At 40.6% G+C, this 22,324-nt stretch overlaps 3 protein-coding genes across 7 annotated transcripts in view; 2 read left to right on the top strand and 1 right to left on the bottom strand.

Annotated features, from left to right (window-relative positions):
* Positions 1 to 400: 400 nt before the first annotated feature.
* LOC106648832 (sideroflexin-2) lies at positions 401 to 4,211 on the top strand. Of its 2 annotated transcripts, none has more exons than XM_014365948.2 (9): positions 401 to 723; positions 1,559 to 1,777; positions 2,157 to 2,327; positions 2,402 to 2,600; positions 2,691 to 2,816; positions 3,066 to 3,132; positions 3,206 to 3,305; positions 3,440 to 3,487; positions 3,585 to 4,211. In XM_014365948.2, exons 2-9 carry the CDS (start codon positions 1,602 to 1,604, stop codon positions 3,697 to 3,699), a joined length of 1,002 nt encoding a protein of 333 aa, XP_014221434.1. In that variant the 5' UTR covers positions 401 to 723; positions 1,559 to 1,601; the 3' UTR covers positions 3,700 to 4,211. The 2 variants fall into 2 exon arrangements, with proteins under 2 accessions (XP_014221434.1, XP_014221432.1); XM_014365946.2 differs by having other exon boundaries at positions 401 to 886.
* A 1,438-nt stretch (positions 4,212 to 5,649) lies between these two features.
* On the top strand, positions 5,650 to 10,863 carry LOC106648788 (inhibitor of growth protein 3). Of its 2 annotated transcripts, XM_014365880.2 has the most exons (7): positions 5,651 to 6,010; positions 6,634 to 6,705; positions 7,067 to 7,438; positions 7,573 to 8,053; positions 8,228 to 8,281; positions 8,578 to 8,983; positions 9,065 to 10,863. In XM_014365880.2, exons 1-7 carry the CDS (start codon positions 5,983 to 5,985, stop codon positions 9,179 to 9,181), a joined length of 1,530 nt encoding a protein of 509 aa, XP_014221366.1. In that variant the 5' UTR covers positions 5,651 to 5,982; the 3' UTR covers positions 9,182 to 10,863. The 2 variants fall into 2 exon arrangements, with proteins under 2 accessions (XP_014221367.1, XP_014221366.1); XM_014365881.2 differs by lacking the exon at positions 8,228 to 8,281 and having other exon boundaries at positions 5,650 to 6,010.
* Positions 10,864 to 11,848: 985 nt separating this feature from the next.
* Positions 11,849 to 22,324, bottom strand: part of LOC106648971 (serine-rich adhesin for platelets) — a 53,125-nt gene continuing 42,649 nt past the window's right edge. For 2 of the 3 annotated variants that reach the window (XM_014366205.2, XM_014366204.2), the window contains exons 3-11: positions 20,057 to 20,481; positions 18,471 to 19,962; positions 17,813 to 18,059; positions 17,513 to 17,713; positions 13,963 to 14,204; positions 13,246 to 13,882; positions 12,932 to 13,169; positions 12,713 to 12,857; positions 11,849 to 12,625 (exon numbers count right to left, since the gene is read on the bottom strand). In XM_014366205.2, the coding sequence (XP_014221691.1) occupies positions 12,341 to 12,625; positions 12,713 to 12,857; positions 12,932 to 13,169; positions 13,246 to 13,882; positions 13,963 to 14,204; positions 17,513 to 17,713; positions 17,813 to 18,059; positions 18,471 to 19,962; positions 20,057 to 20,481 (3,912 nt within the window). In that variant the 3' untranslated portion in view covers positions 11,849 to 12,340. The remainder of the gene's footprint in view (positions 12,626 to 12,712; positions 12,858 to 12,931; positions 13,170 to 13,245; positions 13,883 to 13,962; positions 14,205 to 17,512; positions 17,714 to 17,812; positions 18,060 to 18,470; positions 19,963 to 20,056; positions 20,482 to 22,324) is intronic. The other variant, XM_014366206.2, reaches the window with a different exon arrangement.

Here is a 22,324-nt window from a genome sequence, read left to right as displayed (position 1 = left end):
ACGCATAAGACGCGCAGATAGAGACAGAGAGTCTGTCTTGCAATCAGGCAAAGAGCATCCCCGAGGCTTGTATGGACTGGAATGTCGCGCGCAGGCGCTCGCCAGCTCGAAAACGTGCCTGCAGCAGCTCGCACAGTCCGAGGACTGACGGAGCAGCAACAGCAGCGGCTCTCCTATGATAATATATACCTACATATCTAGATGTAGTGTACCTACAGTACCAAAGGTCACGTGAGCAGTGCTCCCGCGCACAGTAGTAGTAAAAGTACCTATACACATCGAGAGCTGCTCCAAGGAATCCGTACACATGCATTACAATCGGTGTGTGCGCTCGGTGTATACAAATACATACGCACATGCTGCTGCTGCTGTTCAATAATAGAGGCAGCTCTCTCGGCATGTGCCTGGCGCGCTGAATTATCATATGGTGCGCGCCTAATACTCGCTGTAGTTCGTACACCACTGCAACTGTGATATATACGTATACACAGACGCGAGACTTGTTCTCTGTGCTGGTGAAACGCGAGCCTCCCCTCTTTCTCTCTCTCTCAAAAAACTCGGCATCGTCATCGAGCGTCATTATTAATCCGGAGCATAATACTCGCGCAGCGCGTGCGAAAGCCGCTCGCGTCTCTCGCTGGTGTGTAGTAAGAGGCATGCTTAGTCTCGTCGCTCCACAGTGAATTTTCGTTCTGCCACACATATAGCTCTCCGCTTTATACTGTAAATATATCGTATAACTTTTATTTTTTTTTTATGACGTGCGACAACACAAGTGCTACCGTTGTAAAACTGGCCAGACTGCTCTCACACGCACTTACTTACGCATACACACACGTGGCCAGAAGAAAAGTCCATCGTTGTTGTCAGATTTGTTTAATACAACGTGAGTGCAACACAATTGTATCGTATTTGTCGTATATTCTTATCGATCCTCGTGCTCGCGAACAATATGTACTCGTTAGTGTGTATAGTATCGAGCACGATGTTTGTGCATCTCCTTGAATTTTTTATTTGATTGCGATATCAATAAATCTGAGAAGAAAATAAACAGCAGTAGCACAGCTGCCTCCGTGTGTGTGCGTACGTATATCTAACTTGCTTATGTATACGCTTATATTATAGAAGCGCACCACACGCATGCACACATCTGCCGCTGCTGCTACTGCTGCTCTGGTTTCCATAAATGCATCGGTCTTCCTAAGCTTGTTCGAGTATATGCTTACATAGCTGTTCTAACGCGTTGTCTCGAAAAAAAATTCAATGTCATTTTCGATCGCTTCGGTCTGGTCGATTGACTTTTTTTTGACGTGTTTGACAGTGAACGATTTTTTTTCCTTACACAATGTTTACCCAAACAATTACACAACTGCTGAGAATTTTACTGACGAGTTGCAGACGTTAAAATTAGATATAATGCAAAAGTTTAGACAGTGAGAAGACAAAAAACAGAAAATGATAAAAATAAAAATACAGTAGACCGTTGAAATCTTGCGCGTCGCGATAAAACTTTTTCTCAAAATTCTTATCTTGCAAAATATTTGTCTGTTGTGTCTAGGTGCAGCGTCGCGCGTCCAATAAATAATCGAAAAATCTAAGTCATGTCGAGCCTCGAGGCACTGAAAGCCGAGCGAGCCGAGCTCCTGGACAAGCCGCTATGGGACCAGAGCACCTTCATGGGCCGCTGGAAGCACTTCGCCTGGGTCACGGATTTTCGCACCTGCGTGGAATCCGAAGAGGAGCTCTACAAAGCCAAGGAGCTGTGCCATTTATACAGGTGAAAACATGAAAAAATATCCACGTAGAGGTGCGAATTATCATCGACGTGTCGCTTGGGTACGGTGCAAAGGAAAAAAAGACAAGTCTTATATAAATCGATCGTTAGATACCGTATAGCGCGCGTGTATAGCTCGTATTATAAGTAATTGAATCTGGAGCGCTGCGTGAATATATAATTCCCGCGCGCCCGAGCGGTCATTCCTCCTTTTCATATGTCGAGCGCGTTAATCAAAACACACGACGCAACGCAACACGTATACGCACGCGCTAAAGTCATCGGATCTCGATTCTGGCTCGAGCTGTCAACGTAGCCTTCCACCGCTAGATGATAATGATAATAACGATGCGAAAATAATCGAATCGATCTCGTTCCACAGATTAGGACGCGAACCGGTGGGTACGACCAGGGAGCAGATCATACACGCGAAAAAATTGTACGAGTCGTCGTTCCATCCGGACACGGGTGAGCTACAGAATGCCTTCGGCAGAATGTCCTTCCAGGTGCCCGGTGGCATGGCCATCACCGGGGTCATGCTGCAGTTTTACAGGTAACGATCGCCGATTTGAAAAATTGAAAAATTATAAAAGTTTTGATCGACTGAGACATTTTTAATCGGTACAGAACCACGACGGCTGTGGTGTTCTGGCAGTGGGTCAATCAGTCGTTCAACGCCCTGGTCAACTACACGAATCGCAATGCAAACTCGCCGGTGACGACGCACCAGCTGGGCATGGCATACATCAGCGCGACTTCGGCCGCCATGCTCACCGCCATCGGCTTCAAGAGCTTCTGGGAGAAGAGGGCCAATCCCCTCATGGCTGTGAGTGCATTTTTTTATATTTTAGCCCAATTTTTGGCGAATTTTCACATTTTTAACTTTAAACAATTTTTTTCCTTCGAAAATCAACAGAGGTATGTGCCGTTCGCGGCCGTGGCAGCTGCTAATTGCGTCAACATTCCGTTGATGAGGCAGAACGAGATACGCGGTGGCATCGACGTTGTCGACGAGAACGGCAACAAACTCACCAAGTCAAAGGTGAGCAGTAGCAGCAGCAGCTGTGCCTCAATGAATATAAATGACGGCAAAACTTTTACAAGCATCGCTGCATCGAGAGAAAGAGACGTAGAGCCAATTTAATGATTTATGCGTTTTAAATTGGCTAAAACTTCCGCGATGGTGTCTTCCTCTCGGATAAGCGATCGCTGCATCTTATGCATATTCATGAGAATATATGAGCGAGGTCGACTAACAATTTTTTTTTCTTCTGTCGTTTTGTGAATACAGCTGGCGGCGGTGAAAGGCATTAGTCAAGTCGTGATATCCAGGATCGTCATGTGTGCTCCGGGAATGCGTAAGTCGTTAAATAATAAAAAAGCTCAAATGACGAATCCATGTTTGTATATCTTTTATCGTATCATTGACAGTGTTGTTACCGCCCTTGATGGAGAGCCTCGAGAAGAAAGCTTGGATGCAGCGAATCAAATTTCTTCACGCACCTTTCCAAGTACTCATGTGCGGCGTCTCGTAAGTGCCTTTTACTTTTTATATCGTCGTTATCTTATATACCCGGGTCATTCGAGAATGCACGACTTATTAGTAGAAAACTCGATACGAGCTGAATGAAGAACAAAAAAAAATATTTAATTTGTAAATTTTAGATTGACGCTTATGGTACCGACAGCTTGCGCGCTATTCCCTCAAAACTGGTAAATATCCGATCATTGACCAATTAGCCTTTACTTTTTTTTTTCATTTTTTTACTTTCACTCAGAAAAATTGATAAAAAAAATATATAAATTACAGTTCGATTTCCACGAAAACCCTGCAAAAATATGAACCGGAAAACTATGAAATACTGCAGGCTAACTGCAAAGGAAGAAAAGTTCCAGAGTATCTGTACTTTAATAAGGGCCTATAAACTCTAAGACTTTATAAGATTGTTTTTTTGATCTATAAAGAAAAAAGAATAAGAGAAGCAACACAAAAGAAGCAATGTAAAATAATTATTTTTAGGATTATGTTAATAGAAATACGTAATATGTCTATTTTTATGTCACAAGACAGTGTAAAACAATTACTATGCTAATGATTTGATAAGAATATGTGAGAGAGGAGATAAAAGAGAACTGTGTAATCACATTTGATATGTGGTTTATGTGTAGAACAAAGGTGTAAGTTACTTTCAAATTATATTGTTATTTGTTGCTCTGGTCTTCCATTTTTTTATGGATGTAGACAATAATAATGTTAATAAGCAGTTGTGATTTAAAAATAAATATTGAGAATTTCACTGCACAATCATATTGTATTTGTGCACTAAGTAACAAACAATGCTTCATCCTATTTTAATTGTTTGTTTTAAAGATTGCTATTATGGCATGATTGTTCAGAATTTCGTTAATAAAAATCTAAGTTATTAAAATGATAAAAGCCATTTTCTTAATCTAAAAAACCATTAGGGCTTTATTTATAATTGTAACATTTTTCAACAATAGTTCTTACTTTTGTAACTTATTCAAAATTGTAGATGTAATTCTTATAATGTAATGTTTGCTCGAGGATGCGATGCTTGGGGTGTACCACCAGGGACGTATCCTATGCGTTCTTGAATTTCAGCCTGTGTTGTTTTTCCTCCCCACGGAGGTGGACAAGTTTCTGTTTTATCAGAGCTTTTCTTTGTGTCTTTTTCTTTTTTCATGGCTTCATATTCAGCCAAGTCATCGAGTCTTAAATCAATTCTTGTTGGACTTCTACGGATCATTTTTCTGGAATTTCAAAACCACTTGAACAATATAATTTTTCCTAATTTCAACCTTAATATATAATTATCTATGAGCAATTTATTATCATTTTATTTTCAAAATCAAAAAAATTAAAGTGAACAAGCAATTGGAATGCACCTTGTCAAGGCAATTCTAACCAATAAGTTCACATGCAATGGAAGTTTACACTGATATATTTCTGAAAGTGAGAATTAACATCCTCTGATTTCATGCAAATTTAACGAAACGCATCACCAAATGTAACATTAGTGCACCGGTTTGGGTAAAAACTTATTCATACTAACCGTTATTTGTGAAATTGACAGGCATGCAGCAACAAAAACAATATTCAAAACAAACAGCTCCTAATACTATACACGGCTCACTGTAGTTTACTGTGTATAGTAACATGCAGCGAAAGATAGAGTGAGAGAGAGAGAGAGAGAAAGAGCCTATTGTGCTTTTTATGTTGCTCGTGCGTCTGTGACGCCGGTAAAGTGCTTGACGCGCAGCGCCAAAACTCAAAAATGACGCTGCGAGCCCGTTTGTAAACACAAAGAATCAACAAAAACTCCTATTTTAAACTTTTCGAGTTTTATTGAAAAAAAGTCTATCGTATGAATCGGAGCTCGTTTCGTACGATCGCCTGAACTTTCGAAACGAATTAATTTTTAATTGTTCCGAAGCGTCAAGCTTATTCATCGAAGCCAAGCTCATTAAACAGCGAATTCGCGCGGAGACGACTCCGAATTCGAATTCAATTCTCGATGGCAGGCTCCGCGCGTTGACATAAGGGCGAGTTCCGGAGCATAAGCAAGCCGGGGCGCAAGTTGTCAGGCCAGACGGGCGGCAAATTGGCGAACGCGACGTTCACGAGCATCGCCGTCGGTCGCTGCCTATCCGTCCTGCAACTGCAACGAGAGTCGCGCCGTATACGACGATCGAGCTGCATTGCACAGGGCACAGCACGAGCGCATACACGAATATAGGAGTTGTGTCGCGCCGCTGCTGCTGCCTCCCAACGAGCGAGCTGCACGCCTGGCTTGCTGCTCCGTTGCTGCGGCTGGTCGCGCGCTCAGCCGCACGAGGTCCCCGCGCGGCTTCCTCGGCTCGTGGTGCACGTCGCGATCGTCGTGTATGCCAGGCGCTCTCGCTCGGGCAGCGCAGGCAGCACAGGCCGCCGCGAGCGCAGACACACCACACACAGTTGCGCGAGGCCTCTACCTATACATCTATATACTCGGCTTCGTACACGCTCGTATACATGTATAGCGTACACCATTTCTCTGTGCAACAATAATCATCATCATAATCGCCCAATCTCAAAGTGTACAGCAAGCCAGGCTGGAGCGTCGTCCCTCCGACCGGGCGCCCCACAAGGAGGCAGCTACGGAGCCGTCTGCGTCGCTGGGCCCAGAGCTCAGCAGAGGCCAGCCAGGATGCTCTACCTCGAGGATTATGTCGAGAGTAAGTCCCCTGCTTACATACACGTATAACGCGAAACCCGAGTCGAACCTATTCGTTGCCCGCACGCACACACACACGCGCGCACACGAACGCGCGCGCAAGCACACGTACTGCCAGCGCATAGGACGGCGCACGCCAGCCTCGTGCGTGTGTGCGCGTACGTGTGTCAGCGCGTCTGGCCAGCGAGCCTGTGTGTGTGCGCCGTTTGGCGCCTCCGTCGAACATAACCTAGTCGAGTTCGATGCACCGACACAATGATGCTTTTATGATTTTTTCCATGTTTTACGGCTTTACGGCCTGGCCGAGGGCCGAACCGTTACCTCCAGGGAGCTTGAACTCGATCTACGCTCTCTCGCTCGACCGAAAACGCGAGAGCTTGTTTAAGCTCGAGGTCTCCATGCTCATGAATTTTAGGTTAGCTTTTCGAGGGACGTCAAACCCAAACAAGAGCTTTTTGTTATTTATAAAACTCAGGATGACACTTCTTTGTTGACATACAATATGACCTATTAAGCAATCTAGAGATATCATTGAACCATCAGATGACTCTACATCAATTCAATTCCCTTTCTATTTATCATATTATTGCAATGTTTTTATGCTAAAACACATGTATTTTTCAGTGATCGAGCACCTGCCTCAAGAATTGAGGGACAGGTTCACAGAGCTCAGAGAAATGGATTTAAGTGTACAAAGTAAGAAAATCTTCTTTATTATTATTGTAGACACTTTTCATTGAAAAAATTATGTTACATTAAATCTGTGACTTGCATTTACTTTAAATGGTTGTTGACGAGTATTGTCATTATTTATTTCTGATGATCTTGTCATTTCATCAGTTGATGCCATTGTGTTGAACTAATGATTTGAAAAAAAAGAGGTTTTAATGTTATAATAATTGATTATCATTCATATATTGCAATAAATAATACTACAAAAATCAATAGTTCAACATGAGTCAGTACAAAGTTTGTTACTTTTGCTTCATTATACTGAAATATTTTTCAAAGTAAGATGTTATCATATTTATTTATTACAACTTATATTTCTTTTCAGATTCTGTGGATAGCATAGAAAAGAAAGTTAAAATATTCTTTTCCAATGCCAAAAAAATGAAAGCAGATGACAAAGATGCAGAGTATCATGAAATACGAAAAGAGTATTACAAAACATTAGAAGATGCTGATGAAAAAGTGAATCTTGCAAATCAAATGCATGATTTAGTAGATAAGTATTTACGAAGACTCGACCAAGAACTAGACAAGTTCAAGGGAGAGTTGGAAGCTGATAACAAAGGTATAACTGAAATCCTAGAAAAACGATCCCTAGAATTAGATCAGCCTTCATCCGCAAATATCAGTAGCAGTCAGAAAGAAAATCGTTATAGCTTTTCTTCAACGAGCAGAGCTCGTGATAATCACACTCATGGTATGTATATTGAAAAATTGTTGTCTTAGTATTGCGAGCTCAAAAATTGATGTAGGAAGTATTTCTTGGCACATCAATTCTTATAATCAGTAATTCCATTAAGTTGTTCTAACAACGTTGTATTTTTTCCACAGCGCGAGCCGATAAACGTCGTGACTCGAATGCTTCGACAGCTTCACAAGATCACCCGAAACGAATAGCAATGGAAAAACTCGCGGTGGCTCCGAGTTCGTCGCAAAGTGCTCTATGCAACATACCGGAGAGCAGGCCAGCGTCCGCAAATTCAGCGCCGCTGATAGCACAGCCGACGGCGATACCCGCCACGGCTTCGACACCATCGTCGGCCGCGGCATTAGCAAATTCAGTGGGTAGTGGTAGTGTTAGTTATAGTCTTGGACATATAGGTGCTGGCGGAAATGCAATTGCCGCCGCTGCATCGCAAGCTATTGCCGCTACGCAACAAATGCAACAAGGCAGAAGGACTGCAAGTTTAAAAGCCAGTTATGAGGCGATAAATACAGGTGGTGTTCATGCTGCTGAATTCAGCAGAGAATTAGCTGGTGCTGCACAGACGGCTATTGCTGCTATTCAAGAATCATCAAAGAAAAACAAAAAGTATAATTCAAACTTTTTATTGTACTTAATAGTTAAGTGACTCTTTAAAAATAAGTTTCTGAACGTTAACAAAGAGTTCAACAAGCCCCTGTTTTTAAATTTCCTTTTTTTTTTAGTTTATTTCTGGTTTTTGGGTAACTTTCGAAACAGGACCAATTACGTTTTTGATTTCAGTTCGAAATATATTCCGGGACGAGGAAAACCTGCTGTATCAGCGTCTCTTCGAAGGTATATTGAAAAGGGTCCTTACACGGTGAAAAAAGAGAAAACTCTTGATAACTAAACATTTATATGTTGAACTCTTGATCGTGTGATGAATCCCTTGTGAGAAATAATCTCTCAATTGGTGATAATGCGTTAACAATGCATTTATATATGTTTTAATCATCGTTTTCCATTCTTTTTCACCCAAGTATTGTTGTAATCATCTATTTCTGAACCTTATGATTTTCTTGAACATCCATAAAAACATATAGTCTTTGTAGATATGAAATAATCTTAACAGTGTTTATTACTTTCCTCAGACGCATGACGGCCATGTCCAACTCGAACGTCTTATCGTCCGCTGTTCAGACGCAGTCGCATACGCAACAAACACATCATCATCATCAGCACACGAATCATCCGTCACAGCATCACGCACAGCAGCATCACACGCACGCGCATCAGCAGCAACATCAAGTGCAGCAACAACAATCGTATCTACACCAGCAATCGCATCATCAATCGTTATCTGGTAACGCGACTGGTGGCTTGGTGAACGCATCCAATCAAGCGAACACGAATTCGACGACGCAGACGACTGTGCAAGTGTCGCAGGCCGTCGCTGACGTTGAAAATGCTGAATGGACTTTCGATCCAAATGAGCCGCGATATTGCATTTGCAACCAAGTGTCTTACGGTGACATGGTTGCTTGTGATAATTCTGATGTAAGTCGCAAGTCATGGCTCGTTGAATTTAACAATAATTTATGTACATTGTTCTACGGGATCTATGTGTCGTTTTTTTAGTGCCCCTTCGAGTGGTTCCATTATCCATGTGTCAACATCACAGCACCGCCTAAAGGAAAATGGTACTGTCCTCAATGTACAACGTCGATGAAACGTCGGGGAAGCCGCAAAAACTGATCACGACGAGCTCAATGCGTCGAAGACAACGATAAGACGCGCAAACCTCTTGGTAGTCTACTTCGCGCCATGTTTTTTTCTACAACCAATACCGATTAATATGATTTTTAATAAAGCATTCATCGGCAAATTGAAGATGAATGCTGATGAAGAAAAAAATTAAATTAAGCGAGATACGTTTTAAATTGTGCAAGTTCGACGTTATCCAAGACTATCTCTAGTTAGCAACTTTTTTCAAATTTGAAGAAAAGTAGAAACGAAGTTTAAAGATTCGAGCGGATTTCGATGAATTAATTTTCCGCTTCGACTTTTCTATCAAGCCTATTTTACTTTTAATTTGTATAATGTAATTACAAGTGGCGTAGTGACTAAATTTATCAGCTTATGCGACCATGGTTATGTCGTATGTGAGATTTATCCGAGGAATCTGAGAATCAACCGATCTTTTCTTCTTTTTTATATTAGTGTTGTGATAGATGATTATAAAGACGATGACGATAACAAGAGTATGTATTGTGGAGTTTTATCTGACAATCAGGCAGGTGAAACTTAATTTAATTTAGGATCCGTAATCTTGGTTCCGTATTGGCTTCAATTTTGACAAAATGGTGATAATTTTTGTATTAATCGCATACAGTTGAGACTGAGTGATATTAAGCATTCTCCGGTTACATGATAAAAAAACGAGCCTGATTGTTGCCAAAAGATTTTTTATAAATAATATCAAATCTTTGTAGATAGCCTTGCAATAAATTGTTTCTTTTTGTACAGTTATTAGTGAAATAAGTGCGAGTGATCACAAAGTTTGTACTGGTACTTTTTGCGTACCATAATACCGAGCCATGATTTTTTTGTTGTGATTGGTTATCCAGATTCGCAGGTGATTTCACGAATCGGCGTGTGAATGAGCTCAGTTAGTTCCCTTGTATTCGATCTCGACTTTGATCGTTTATTGCAAGCTTAGTTTTTGAAATTGTAAATTCACTGCGAGATTCTTATCAACGAAAGGACCTACTGTTAAATTATAGTTACATATTACTATTGTTAAATTAGAATCAATTGTATTCTAAGGTTCACAAGAATGTCAACCCTTTTCAAGGGCGATTCAACGCTCATTAATTGCGTAGAATCATACGAAATAGTCTTGTAAAAATACTTGAATTCATAGCTTTCATAACTCATACTAAAATCTCATCTCATAGAGTGGTGGGTTCTTTTGTTGGGAATTAAATAGTAAGAATGGTAAGTTTCGAGTGTGTGTGGTTCAGCGTAAGTTGAGCGCTGCTTTCAATTGTAAAATACCGTATAAAATAAACGAACTTCCAATATTGATCTTCTAAGTGTGCGCGTGTGCCGTATGCGAGTGAGAACAAAACTTGTAAAATAAAAGTAATGTATGCGTATGATGTTCGTAACGTTATGTGAGTAAATTGTGAGTCACTTTTTTTGAAAAATCGAACGCTTATAGCGAGTAAACAATAATTAAAACTAAATAATAATTCTAATTATAATGAAATAAACTAAGATTCTAAATACGCTTTTTCGTGGAGAGAGTAATGATAGGAAGGAAAGTCATTAAAAATTTATGAATTAACGTATTGTGTACATTGTACTGATTGACTTTAAACAGTCAAATGCAGAATAAATAAATTGCAAAAGAAGGAGAGGTGATCAAAAATCTATATTCGTTTGTTTTTATTTTATTCATCCGTTCGTTTACAAATATTTAGGTTTGGTTTTAGGCAATGAAGGAGTCGTGCAATGCTGTTCATCCTTGTGTACATCAAAAGTGTCTAATACCACGTGCGTTTTAAAAAAACTTATATTAGTTACTGATTCATTTTTCTGCATTCATAAACATACTTTTCATTTTAAAGACAAATTTAAATGCAAAGTCCGGCCAGATTTGTACCAGCATGACCCAAATATTTTCAAAAAATTGTCAACATATCAAAAAAGTTTTACTGATTATAAATTAAAGAAGCCGTTTGAGTTTTATGGACAATGGGATACTATTTCTAAATCTAAATTTACGATATTACAACTTCTACAAAGTTTTAGTGAAGATCCACCTGTAGACTTGAGATACGATATGACAACAACAGGTAACTGACCAATATTAAATTTATTTTCGAAGTAGTTAATAAGTATTTACTGAGCTTCCTTAAATTTGAAACACAACAATACCCAGGACTAACATACCGGAATCCTAAGGATTTGTCAGGAGCAAATTTAATAAAAAATTACTCTACTGAAAGTGAAAATGTCAATAGAATCATATCAGCTGAAAATGAAAAATGTCAAAGCACAAAAACCCTTGGCCAATCTATTAGTACAACGCACAAACATTACGTGGATCATAGTGAAGACATGAAAAATGGCATCGCTAAAAAAGACGTTATAACTTACTATAATGACAAAGGAAAAAATCAAACACCATTGATAACGGGGAAAAAATATTTTAACGTGCCTCGAAGAACTTATTTCAAGGTACCCTTTTTCGGAGATGTAAGTACTTACGGTGATGACTATCGTGGGCGTAAGTGATTCATCGTGAGATATCGATTTGATACTTACTCACTCTATTTCGAAAAAATTCGAATAAAATAAATTCTTTGTAAGTATAATGAATGGTTTAAATAAAAATGAATGAGGTTGATTATCATATTCTTTATGGCAAGATTTAAACTTTATTGTTTTTAATATATAAAATAAATTTTTTAACTTTTTTCACCGACATCTTATGTTTAAAAGAATTTACTTTCCTTAATATTTATGACTAAATTTATTTCGAACATATTTTACGTATTTGTTGACAAGTCATGTACAATCGTGTATAGGTACATTTAACAAATGTAAAAAACAGATGATTGTTATTTATTGTAAATAAAAAAAAATTGTTTAGATTTTTAATAGAATGGTCGCTAGAAAAAACTATGTAATTTTGATCATATCTCATGGCAGATTCCACTTTAAAAGTCATGGTTTATCAACATTAATTGTAGACTTAGATTATCGTAACTTTTTACAATCTCATCACGCTCATGTCTATTAATATATATAAAATATATATATAACTTTTTTATAAAAATATATAAATAATCTTTCTTGCAGTTTAAATTTTACAAAAATAATCTCATAGCATTCGCAAATCGAACATCATTGACTTTCCACGTTGAAATCTTTGCCGCGAAACAATCCGCTCTTCTGACGATCGAGCAGCAAGGAAGCCTCGCACATGATTTTGGCACTGGTCCTCACCAGAAACAGCAGCTGATACTCGTCCAGAAGGCTCAGCTGGCTTCGAGCTCGCATAACCAGGGCCTGAAGCACGGTTGCCCGTTCCAGGTCCAACCATCTTTGCAGGGCTGTTTCGCGCTCTCGCGGTCCACCAAGAGTTGCGTCGGCTGGACCCCACAGCGAAAACTCCAAGATCGATTTGACCTGTATGGTTATCAAAGTGTCGTTAGTTTATTCGAATGTAAATCTGTAACTATCGAATCTAAAACGAACCGTTTGTCGAATTCTCACCTGTGAAAGGGTAACAGCTCTCTCACGTGTCAGTAGTTCCTGGACAAGAGGCAGTTTACGCGTTAGATTCAAAACATCGAGAGCAGCTAAGGCGCACCGACAAAGCGACGTGCAGCCGTCGTTTTCATTATTTTCAATGTTCAATCTGCAAAATTGATCGTTCATGATTTTATTCTTCGATTATAAGCTTCAAATTTAATCAGTTATATTTTTCGTTACCCTTGGAATAGATAAAGCCTGTAATGTATGTCCTTTTCCTCACGACACAGCACAACATTGTCCAGGCTCTTTGGCGCTTCCTCGATACCTTGAGCTTGCAAACTCTTGAAAGCGCTGACCAATTGTAGCAGTACAAATGCCAGTTCTCTCGTTGCCGCCTCGTCCGAATCGACTTGCAACGAGTCCGCGAAAGTTTTCAGTGTGTGCACTTGAAGACGCGGTAATACCGATATCGTGGCTATTCAAAGAAGAATGCAATTATTTACTTTAGTAATTAAAATTATTGCAACTCATAAAATCCTTGGATAACTTACCCTGAGAGATTTTTCTACCGGATACCTTGGCCAGCTCAATTATATCCTTGCCAACCGTATCGACGAACTCGACGACGGGCGTCAGGTAAAATTCCTTCCTCGAAGCGAGCGGCAGTACAGACTCGAAGGTCACACAGAAACTGATCTGCTGCTCGCTCCACGACGCCGAGGGTACGAAGACTCGACGACCCGTCGCGATGGCGGAGGTCAGATTGTACTTGAAATCTTGAAAACGCAAATTGGCCGTTTTGAGTCCACGCAAACTTAACGGCAGCGAGGGCGTTTTGTTGGTCTGCTCCAAAATCTGCGCCAGAGCCTCGTGATTGGCCACGATCACGGCCCCGTAATTGTCCTCCAAGCTGTGATGAACGATGCTACGGCTGCGTCGCTGTCGCAGCCTTCCCATCAACGGGTCCGCCAAGTCGTCGCTCTCGCCGTTCCGATGATAATAGTCCGTCTCGTTACCGGCGCAGTAGGGCAGCGACGTCGATCTATTGAACAGGCTCTGTTGAAACTTCAGCTCCTTGTTATTGGAGTCGAGCACGCCGCTGTCCGACTGGCGTTTCGTTACGGGATGATTCGCGGCCTGACGTAGCTCGAGACTGGTGTCGTCGCATTCGGAACCACTCGTCAGAATCTACAATGAAAAAATTATACATCGATGAGCGACGTTTCAAGAATGAACTCTAATCCCGATAGATGGAAAGAAAAATGTACCTGAGAATCGGTAACCGACGCAGTTCCATCCCCGTCGACCGATTGGCTTGGCTTGAAGGTTCGGCTGGCTGCGTCCTTGGCGCTGTCCAGCGAGTCGTTGCTCTTGATCGAGGCCTGATCCCTCAGACTGGACGTTCTGCGGGGTTTAGCCGGGGCCAGGGCGCTTCTCGACAAACCTGCAACACCACCAGGCTCCGTCGTTGCAGCTCTTGTTGTTGTTGTTGGTGCCTTGCTGGGCTCGTCTTCGCACGCGTAGAAGCGCCACGAGGAAGATCACAAAGGACGAGCGAGAGGAGCGAGCGCACGTTGCATTATATAAAATTGTTAGACAAGCGCGACGACAAGTTAGTAACACATTTTAGATGTGATTTTTTTTTCTTTATTTATTAATAATGATTTTCCCTAACTCTTGGTAATTTTTTAAATTATTTTTTTATCATATAATAATAATTTTATCATGTGATTTAACGGTGATGACCAAATGATTACCCGGTGTGATGAGAGGGTGCAGGGAAGGAAATTTCGCAGGTACTTGAGAAAAAAATAGTAAGCAGTGATCTAGTATACGTTGTAAAAAAAGCGGCCAAAAACGAGACGGAAGCATTTTTCCATTATATTTAACCATTTGTTGCAACAAGAGAACAATAAAACTTCGCAGTACGATAGTATGACAGTCGAGTTTGATTATAAATGCACGCATGCAAAAAGCAAGATAAGGAGGCTTCACTTCCGACAAAAAAACAATGAGCGTACGATAAGGAGCAAGAGAGAGAAAAAGAGAAGCGAAAAATGCTGAGCATACCCGTCGGATGTCGAATCCGTGCAATTGTAATGTGAGGCATGCGCCGTGCATATACATTAGCAAGAAAATCTACATTCAATACGGTGAAAATACATTGAATATGCATAGCGCGATAAAGGTATTTCGATCATTGAAAGCATCAATTATTCATTGTGTAATTCAGTAGCTCGAAAAATTATGAAAAAAAAAGAAAATAAAAAACACACAGCAAAAGCATCTGCAGCAAGCTGACCCACGACACTTGCACGATAATATATGCAGTTGTACTCGGAATTTCGTTTTAATACATTTATACGTTAGTTTCTTTGTGCAGCGTTTTTAATTTTTCGTACATTTTTTGACGTACAATGAAAAGCGCAATTGAAACTTTTAATAAGGTATGACAATTCGGTCACAGAAACAGTTTTATGCTCAGAAAAACATTCATAAAAATTAGCGAAGAAAAATCAAACGGAATTTCATAAAATTTGATTAAAACATAAACTTGTTACTTCTTCGTCTAATGGGTTGGGATTAAAAAATAACATTTACATCAAACAAATCACGAAAGCTCAAAAATAAATTCAAAACTTTTTACCTTACCATTTTATTGGTGATATTATATTATTTGTACCTGATGAATAGTTGAATCAAAGTATGAAAAACAAAGGCAGTAAAAACTATGCTTTTACAAATATACAACAAATATCCATCAAAAAAACAAAACGGTGAAGGCGTGTAATAAATATAATGTAAGAAAAAAACGTTAGGATTCTATTTTTAGTTTAAAAACTTTTATTTCAGAAGAAAAAAAATGCGTATATCAACAGTATCGAATAATTACAACATATTTTGCACCTAAGTTTAATTTCTCATCTTTCTTTTATGTCGCACTGAGGGCTACAAAAAATTTGTTCATCGATTCAGCCATTCTCAAACTTCATCACGCCTTCGTGCAATCCTTTTTTCTCAAAATATATTACTAATAGTATTTCTCTACTTAGTGAACCAATAATTAATTTTAAAAATAAAAAATAAAAAAATGTAAAAGCTAAATTTAAATTTGAGTATACTACTAAAATTTATCAAAGTAGTAAATATATCACAGGAAATTGTTAATCCTCGAAACTCATGAAGGTACGTGTAAATAGTGAAGATAAAAGAGATGGATGGCGTGAGGTAAAGAGGTGATATATATGAAGAAGAAGTAAAAAGTACAGTATGTTCAATCATAATGTAACGCGTTTTCGTAATATATTGGTATTCAAAAACCTCATCGTTTAAAAAATGTAATCAATGTTTGACAAGGTTTTTATTATTTATAAAGATATTGACTGATTCATTTTTTTTTAAAAGTAAGTTACAGCACAAAATTGAATTTTTGTTATTGCGTGAGATGAATTCATTGCAATTATAATAATTTTAATAACGAAGCACAATGAAACACGCATCATTACACCATAAATTGTGTTTTTTTTTCATTATAGTATCTATACACCAAGTGAAAAAGTTTTCATACTTATAATTTTTTCTTGATTTTCTAGTAAACTCATCACGAAAACCTCATAAATAATCGCACAAAAGTCAAATACTTTCATCTTTATATATTGAAAAGTTAAACGATTAAATGAAATGTTGTATGCAACTATTTGTTTTATTGGAGAACTTAAACAATAGAGCATACGTGCGTCAATAAAATTAAAAATAAAACATTCGATTATCTTAAAATTATCAGATAAAAATGTTAAATATGTGTTTCAGTTAACAGTGTCTAAAACAAATTACAAATGTCAATTAAGCACCTAAGAACGAAAAATCTTTTTACGGTATCGACGTTTTTTTTTTTCATTAAACGCATTTAATTCTAATGACTACTGTTTTGAAACTGAACGTTACAGAGTACTTATAGTGCTAATTACTTGTAAATCAATTTTTTTAAAGATTTTAAACTAAACGTAAAGTAAAAAGTCAAATTTAAATTGATATTCATACCTATAAATTATGACTTGCATCGCGAATTCAGGTGAGTAAGTCTTTTTTCATTTCACCTTACTCGACTATTATGTTTAATATTGCTGGGTTTTACTATACCTGCGTAATGTAGAAAACGATCGTAACGCCTGGTTTTTTTACTAATATATAATGCATTACAAACTAGAATTCCTATAGCATTGCATCATAAAAGTAACGGTGCCGTAAGTTCAACAATATGCTATAGCAGCACCAAAATGGCATTAATGACGATGCCCGGGCAAAGAGTTTATCCTATATAGCGTATCATGAACGATAGTAATTATAAGTATGCAAAAAAATTTAAACTACGGAACTAATAGACCCTAACGTTATGATGTCAACTTTTTCAGTCGGCGTACTTTTGCTCTTAATATTCTACTCCACAGTAGTTGTAGATAATTCGGTATAAGTATGACAGCAAGGAAAGCAGGTGCGAGTATCGTGTGAGTATGGCTGTTACATTAAAGAGACGTAAAAGTACGTACGTAAATAAGTAATATTAACTAATAATAATAAACTATATTTATATATATAAATCGTATAAAAAAAAGGAATAATATATTTAAGTAGTATAAAATAAATATATATATTTTATGTAAATATATATAGGTATAAATGAATTTCGATGTATATATAAATAACTGTATATTTATATATAAATTTATATATTGGCAGATGGCTAAATATAATAGAGATTTTTTTTATTTGTGTGTGGCTGGCGCGTGAATTAGTTGCACTGAATGGGCCGGAACTTACCGAGATTCGCATAAATCGAATCGGATGCCGATGAACTGGAAGAAGCGGCGGCATTTGGCTGCCAGCTTTTGCCAACCAAAGATTTCGTACTTTGTTGGACCTGTTGCTGTTGTATTGGTTGCTGTTTGGGCGTTGTCGGCGATCGCGACGATTCATCGAGCGACTGAGCTCGCGGCGGCGGTGGTGGCTTGCTCGGACGAGCTGTCGAATGAGAAAAAGAAAAGGAAAAAAATTCAAACGTAGGTATGCACGCGCGAACAAGTACTGCGAATTTAATCGGATAAGGATATAAAAACTTACCGGTGACTTGATGTGGGCTCGACGGATTTGCCTGTGAATAGCCGTTGTTCAGGGCAGAATCCGTCGCCGATTTCACTGGCTCGACGCTCTTATCTTTGATGCTTTTATCGCCGCGCAAGACAACTTGTACTGCCGCCCCGTCCAGTTCTAACGGGTGAATTATTTCCAATCTCGGCTTAGGCTGCGGCGTGCAAGGAATCTCGTCGCTACGCAGGCCGCTCGAGCCAGCAACCGTCATGTCGACGTCCTGTCACGATAATTTTCGTTTTTAAAAATCAATGCGTCCGATGCGATCGGAAGTAAATAAAAATTATGTACAGCTAAGGACAAAAAAAAGCGAGAACGTTTTGGAATTTCTCTACAAGGTACAATGTATCTACTGAGCTCTATAACAAGATAAAAATAAACAAAAAATTAAATAAATAAAATTAAAAAAAAAATTGCTTTTCATGTATAGTTGAGACTCTGTACCATTCTGTACCATTTTGTGTGGGCCTATTCAAGTGTACAGTCGCGATATAGAAAGCTCTTCAAATTTATCTCCTTATCCAAATTACGAAAGACTAAAAATTCCTATACCAAAAGGCAAAGTTCATTGAGTGATGTTTGAATAAAATAATTTATTGGTCTAAAATGTATGTATTTCGTTGACACTGACCTTTTTCGAGCCCATTCTGAGAAATTTCTTTAGCGAGAATTTCGAGCGAGTCTTTTTCTTCTCCTCGGCGATCCTCTCACTGCCACTGCAGACCGTGGCGGGCGCCAAACTATCCTGCGACAGCGAAATGACTCTTCGCGGAACTGGTTCGGGCGGCCTGCAGCTCGTGGGATCCGGCGAGTCGTTGACTGCTTTGCGGAACTTGGGACTGCAGCTCGAGGCTCGCTCGCGCTTCTCCTTCTCGCGCACCACCGGACAGCTGTCCGACTTGGACGCGACGGGATTGCGAGCGAACAGACTGGGCGCGGTCGCCTCGGTCGCTTCCTGAACACCGGCCGCCGCGTGAGTCGGCGAGGTGGTCGTCGGTGGCTGGGGTGCCTGTCGTCGCTTCGAGACCAGACGGCTCGGCTGATCGCTCGAGGACGAGGCTTCGCTGTCGTCGTCCTCGACTTCGGCCTCCTCGTCGACCTGCTGCTGATGACTCCTCTCGCTGAATTTTTCAACCGCGGACGTTCTGGTGTTTGCCATCGACTCACCGCCGCAGAGCTGACTCTCGCTCTGAGCTTTTTGGCTCAATCTGAATTCGTAGGCACGACTCTCGATCAGCAACGAGGCCAAACTCGAACCCACGGGTTTTACGCTCGGCAATAAAGAGGGTTTCTGTGGCACCATTGGTTTCGACGTTTTCACACTTTCCACCGTCGTTGTCGTCATGCCGTGCAAAAAAGACGCTCTCGGCTCCGACGACAGACGCTTGTACGAGGCGTCCATCGGTGGTGGCGGGCTCTTCGGTAAAGCAGGTGGATCGGCAACGATCTCCTCGTCAGCTTTACCGTCCGGTTCTCCGGCAGATTCCCGACTCTGCTGCTGCTTCTCGGGTAATTTGTTGGCGTCCGTCGCCGCCTCGCCCTCGACTTTGCGCTCGGTCAAATCGATCTGCCTGAACGTACTTTTGTAAATCTCTTTCGTGACCGATGTCGTCGTCGTCGTCGACGCGATCGAATTGAGCTTCAGCTCGACTCCGTTGCCATTCGTAATTTCCAGGTTCTTCTGGTTCTTGGCGGTGTTCTGATCGGCGCTCGTCGCGACGAGTCTCGGCTTCTCGTTGTCGGTTTTCTTGATGGCCGGCGTCCGCGCTATGTTGGTGGTTCGTTTCTGCTCTAGCTGCTGCTTCTTCTGGGAATCGAGAATGTTGGTCGGCAGTACCGTGGACGTGATCAGAGGCATATCGACGATTTTCCCGAGACTCGGTGTCGTCAGGGTTGCCTTCAACAGCGGCGATGGCTTGGTCTCGCTCACCGAGGACTTGTTGCTGCTCTCGGCCGGGGACTTTTTGATCGGTTTGATTTCGGATTTGAACGTTTCGATGCTTTTCGTTTGTTGCACGGATTTGATGGTCGTCGAAGCAGTCGTCGTCACCGCTGGTGGTGTAGTCGTCGTCGATACTTTAGGTTTGTTCAAATCGGGCGATGTTTTTTTGTCAGCCGGTCTTCTGCAAAAAGCAATGAAAAAACACACAAGTGCGTAGAATCGAATCTATCGCAATAAATTAAGTAAAACTCCAATTATTGGTGTGTTATACTCACTTGGCCGTGGGCATGCTGTCGTCGCCGCCGAAAGGCTTGACGCTGACCAAGAGCGTCGTCTTCTTGCCCTCGTTGTCCTTCTGCGCGCGGCCCAGCATCAGCGTCGTGAACGCCTTCGTCTGAGCCTTGGCCTGTTCGATCGAGGCGCTGAGATTGGCCGTGACCGTGTTGAAGTTGGTATTGGCTCGGGTCAAGTTGCCCAGGGCTCGCTCCTCCTCGCTGTCGGGCAGCTCGTCGGGGTCGATGCTGCTGTCCGGATCGTCGCCGTAGGCGCTGTGGTCGTTGCTGTCGCCGTCGTCGACGAGGTCGAAATCGTCGCCGCCGTCGTAGCCGATGATCTCCGTGAGCGACTCCGGGAACGCGACGTTCTTGCGCTTCTTCGCATCGGGGCTGCTGCTGCTGCTCGACTTGAGCCTCAGAATGCCCTGGTAACCACAATGAGAAATTTTTTACGTTAAATTGGATCGTTTCGCTGCAACAAATGGCAACAATGGAAGCGAATAATTGGGTTTCCCTTTCAGCGCAGATATCGCCAAAGGAGAAGAGTTCGTTACACTCGGAGCGAAAAAAGAAAAAGAAAATTCGTGCCAATTTTCGAGCCTCAGTCAATGAGCTCATTAAAGCAGGCAGTAGAAAGCGATAGTGACGATTAGAGAAAAGTAGACGAGTAGACGCGGCATCCGACGTTTGTAATTTCGGTCCATTAACGTTTGTATGCCGAGAGAGCGGCGGCGAGCGGTATCGATAATTATAAGCGCTTAGTGACATTAAGGAAGTCGTTCGCGACGCCAAGTTACACTTGCGCAACGGTAGATCCGAGTAAAATTAGGCCTGCTGTAACTCATCGAGCTCGGTATTGATAATCCATCTCTAACGCGTTTCCTTGAAACGTAAAACAATGATAAAAAATCTTTCTTCCGATGAATGAAGATACGGCAATATCAATCACACATAGAATCATAGAGTTTCGGCTTTCTCTGAACGAAAGAAGAAAAAATAATTTCACTGTCAGTTTCATTTTTACGAACAGTACTTTTTTCTCCGCATGGACGATACGGGCACAGTGTGGTATTTATAAAAAAAGCACTGACAGTTTAAATTATTTTTTCATTTATCAATGCCAACACATGCACGCGTTTTATAGCTTTTGAGAAGAACTCGACGCTACGTATTACGAGTGCATACAGCGTACGATTTAAACATTATTTATTTGCTTATAAAGATAAGAGAATCTCAAAAGCGTCTATCAGTTGTTATTATCCGCTCGTCCTATATACTACTAAAAATTTCAGTCGTTTACAGATATACTCGTTTAGTACGTGTGTATCAAATAAATATTCAAAGTCTTTGCTTTTTTCATCGATACTTCCAATCAAATACATTTGGAAAAATTTTAAACGAACTCGGACGAAAAAAATGCAAATAATCGCTCTTCCTCTCTTCCTCTCTCTCTCTCTCTTTTTATTTCTCTATTAGTGAGCTGTCATTACTCAAAAATCCTACAAAAATCGTGGGAAATTCATATGTATTTCATTGATATTATAATTCGTGATCCATACATGGCGATAATTCAGAATTTTCTGGCTTAGTGTCAGGGACGATCTCACGATTTTCCCCGAGTTTATCATAAACTTAGTCAGATTACTCGGAAGATATTCTCCCGATATTTAACCAACTGAACTAACCGCGTCGATGAATAATACCGAGACAGATAGAGAGAGAGAGAGAGAGAAAGAGAGACACGATGACACAGTCAGTCATGTGTGGCGCGCGCGGCTCTCTCGCATTATAAACACCGAATGTATATCTTCGTACGTGAACTTATATGAGATGTAGGGGACCATGAACATTTTAGCATGTTGTAATATTCAGCTTTTGTATGCATTGTTTGATCATCGCACGGACAATGCGTACACGGCTTCAAGGTTAGCACCTTTCACGCATTTGCCAAAAGCGCAAAGGAAAAAACTCTCCTCCGCTCTCTCATGTATATTCGTGGCTTTCTTTTCCGATATATTAGCATGTTTTTCAGCAGTAGCGGCAGCAGCTGCATTGTATGCAGCAGCGCATAATATGTGTACAAGCGCGCACCGAAGCAATGACCTCGTTTCAATTGGTATACAACTCGTTTCCGCGTCCTAACGTGTATAATATATATGTACGCGCGCGTACTTCAAGGATAACCCAGTTTTTTACACCATGCAAAGTTGGTGGCACGCGATTCGTCGGCAAGGTCGACAACCTCCAAAAAAAAAAGTAAAAAGGATT

This window comes from Trichogramma pretiosum, unplaced genomic scaffold (assembly GCF_000599845.2).
Source record: "Trichogramma pretiosum strain Unisexual culture from Peru unplaced genomic scaffold, Tpre_2.0 scaffold22, whole genome shotgun sequence".
Classification (NCBI taxonomy): domain Eukaryota; kingdom Metazoa; phylum Arthropoda; class Insecta; order Hymenoptera; family Trichogrammatidae; genus Trichogramma; species Trichogramma pretiosum.
This window is presented reverse-complemented; position numbering and strand designations above follow the sequence as displayed.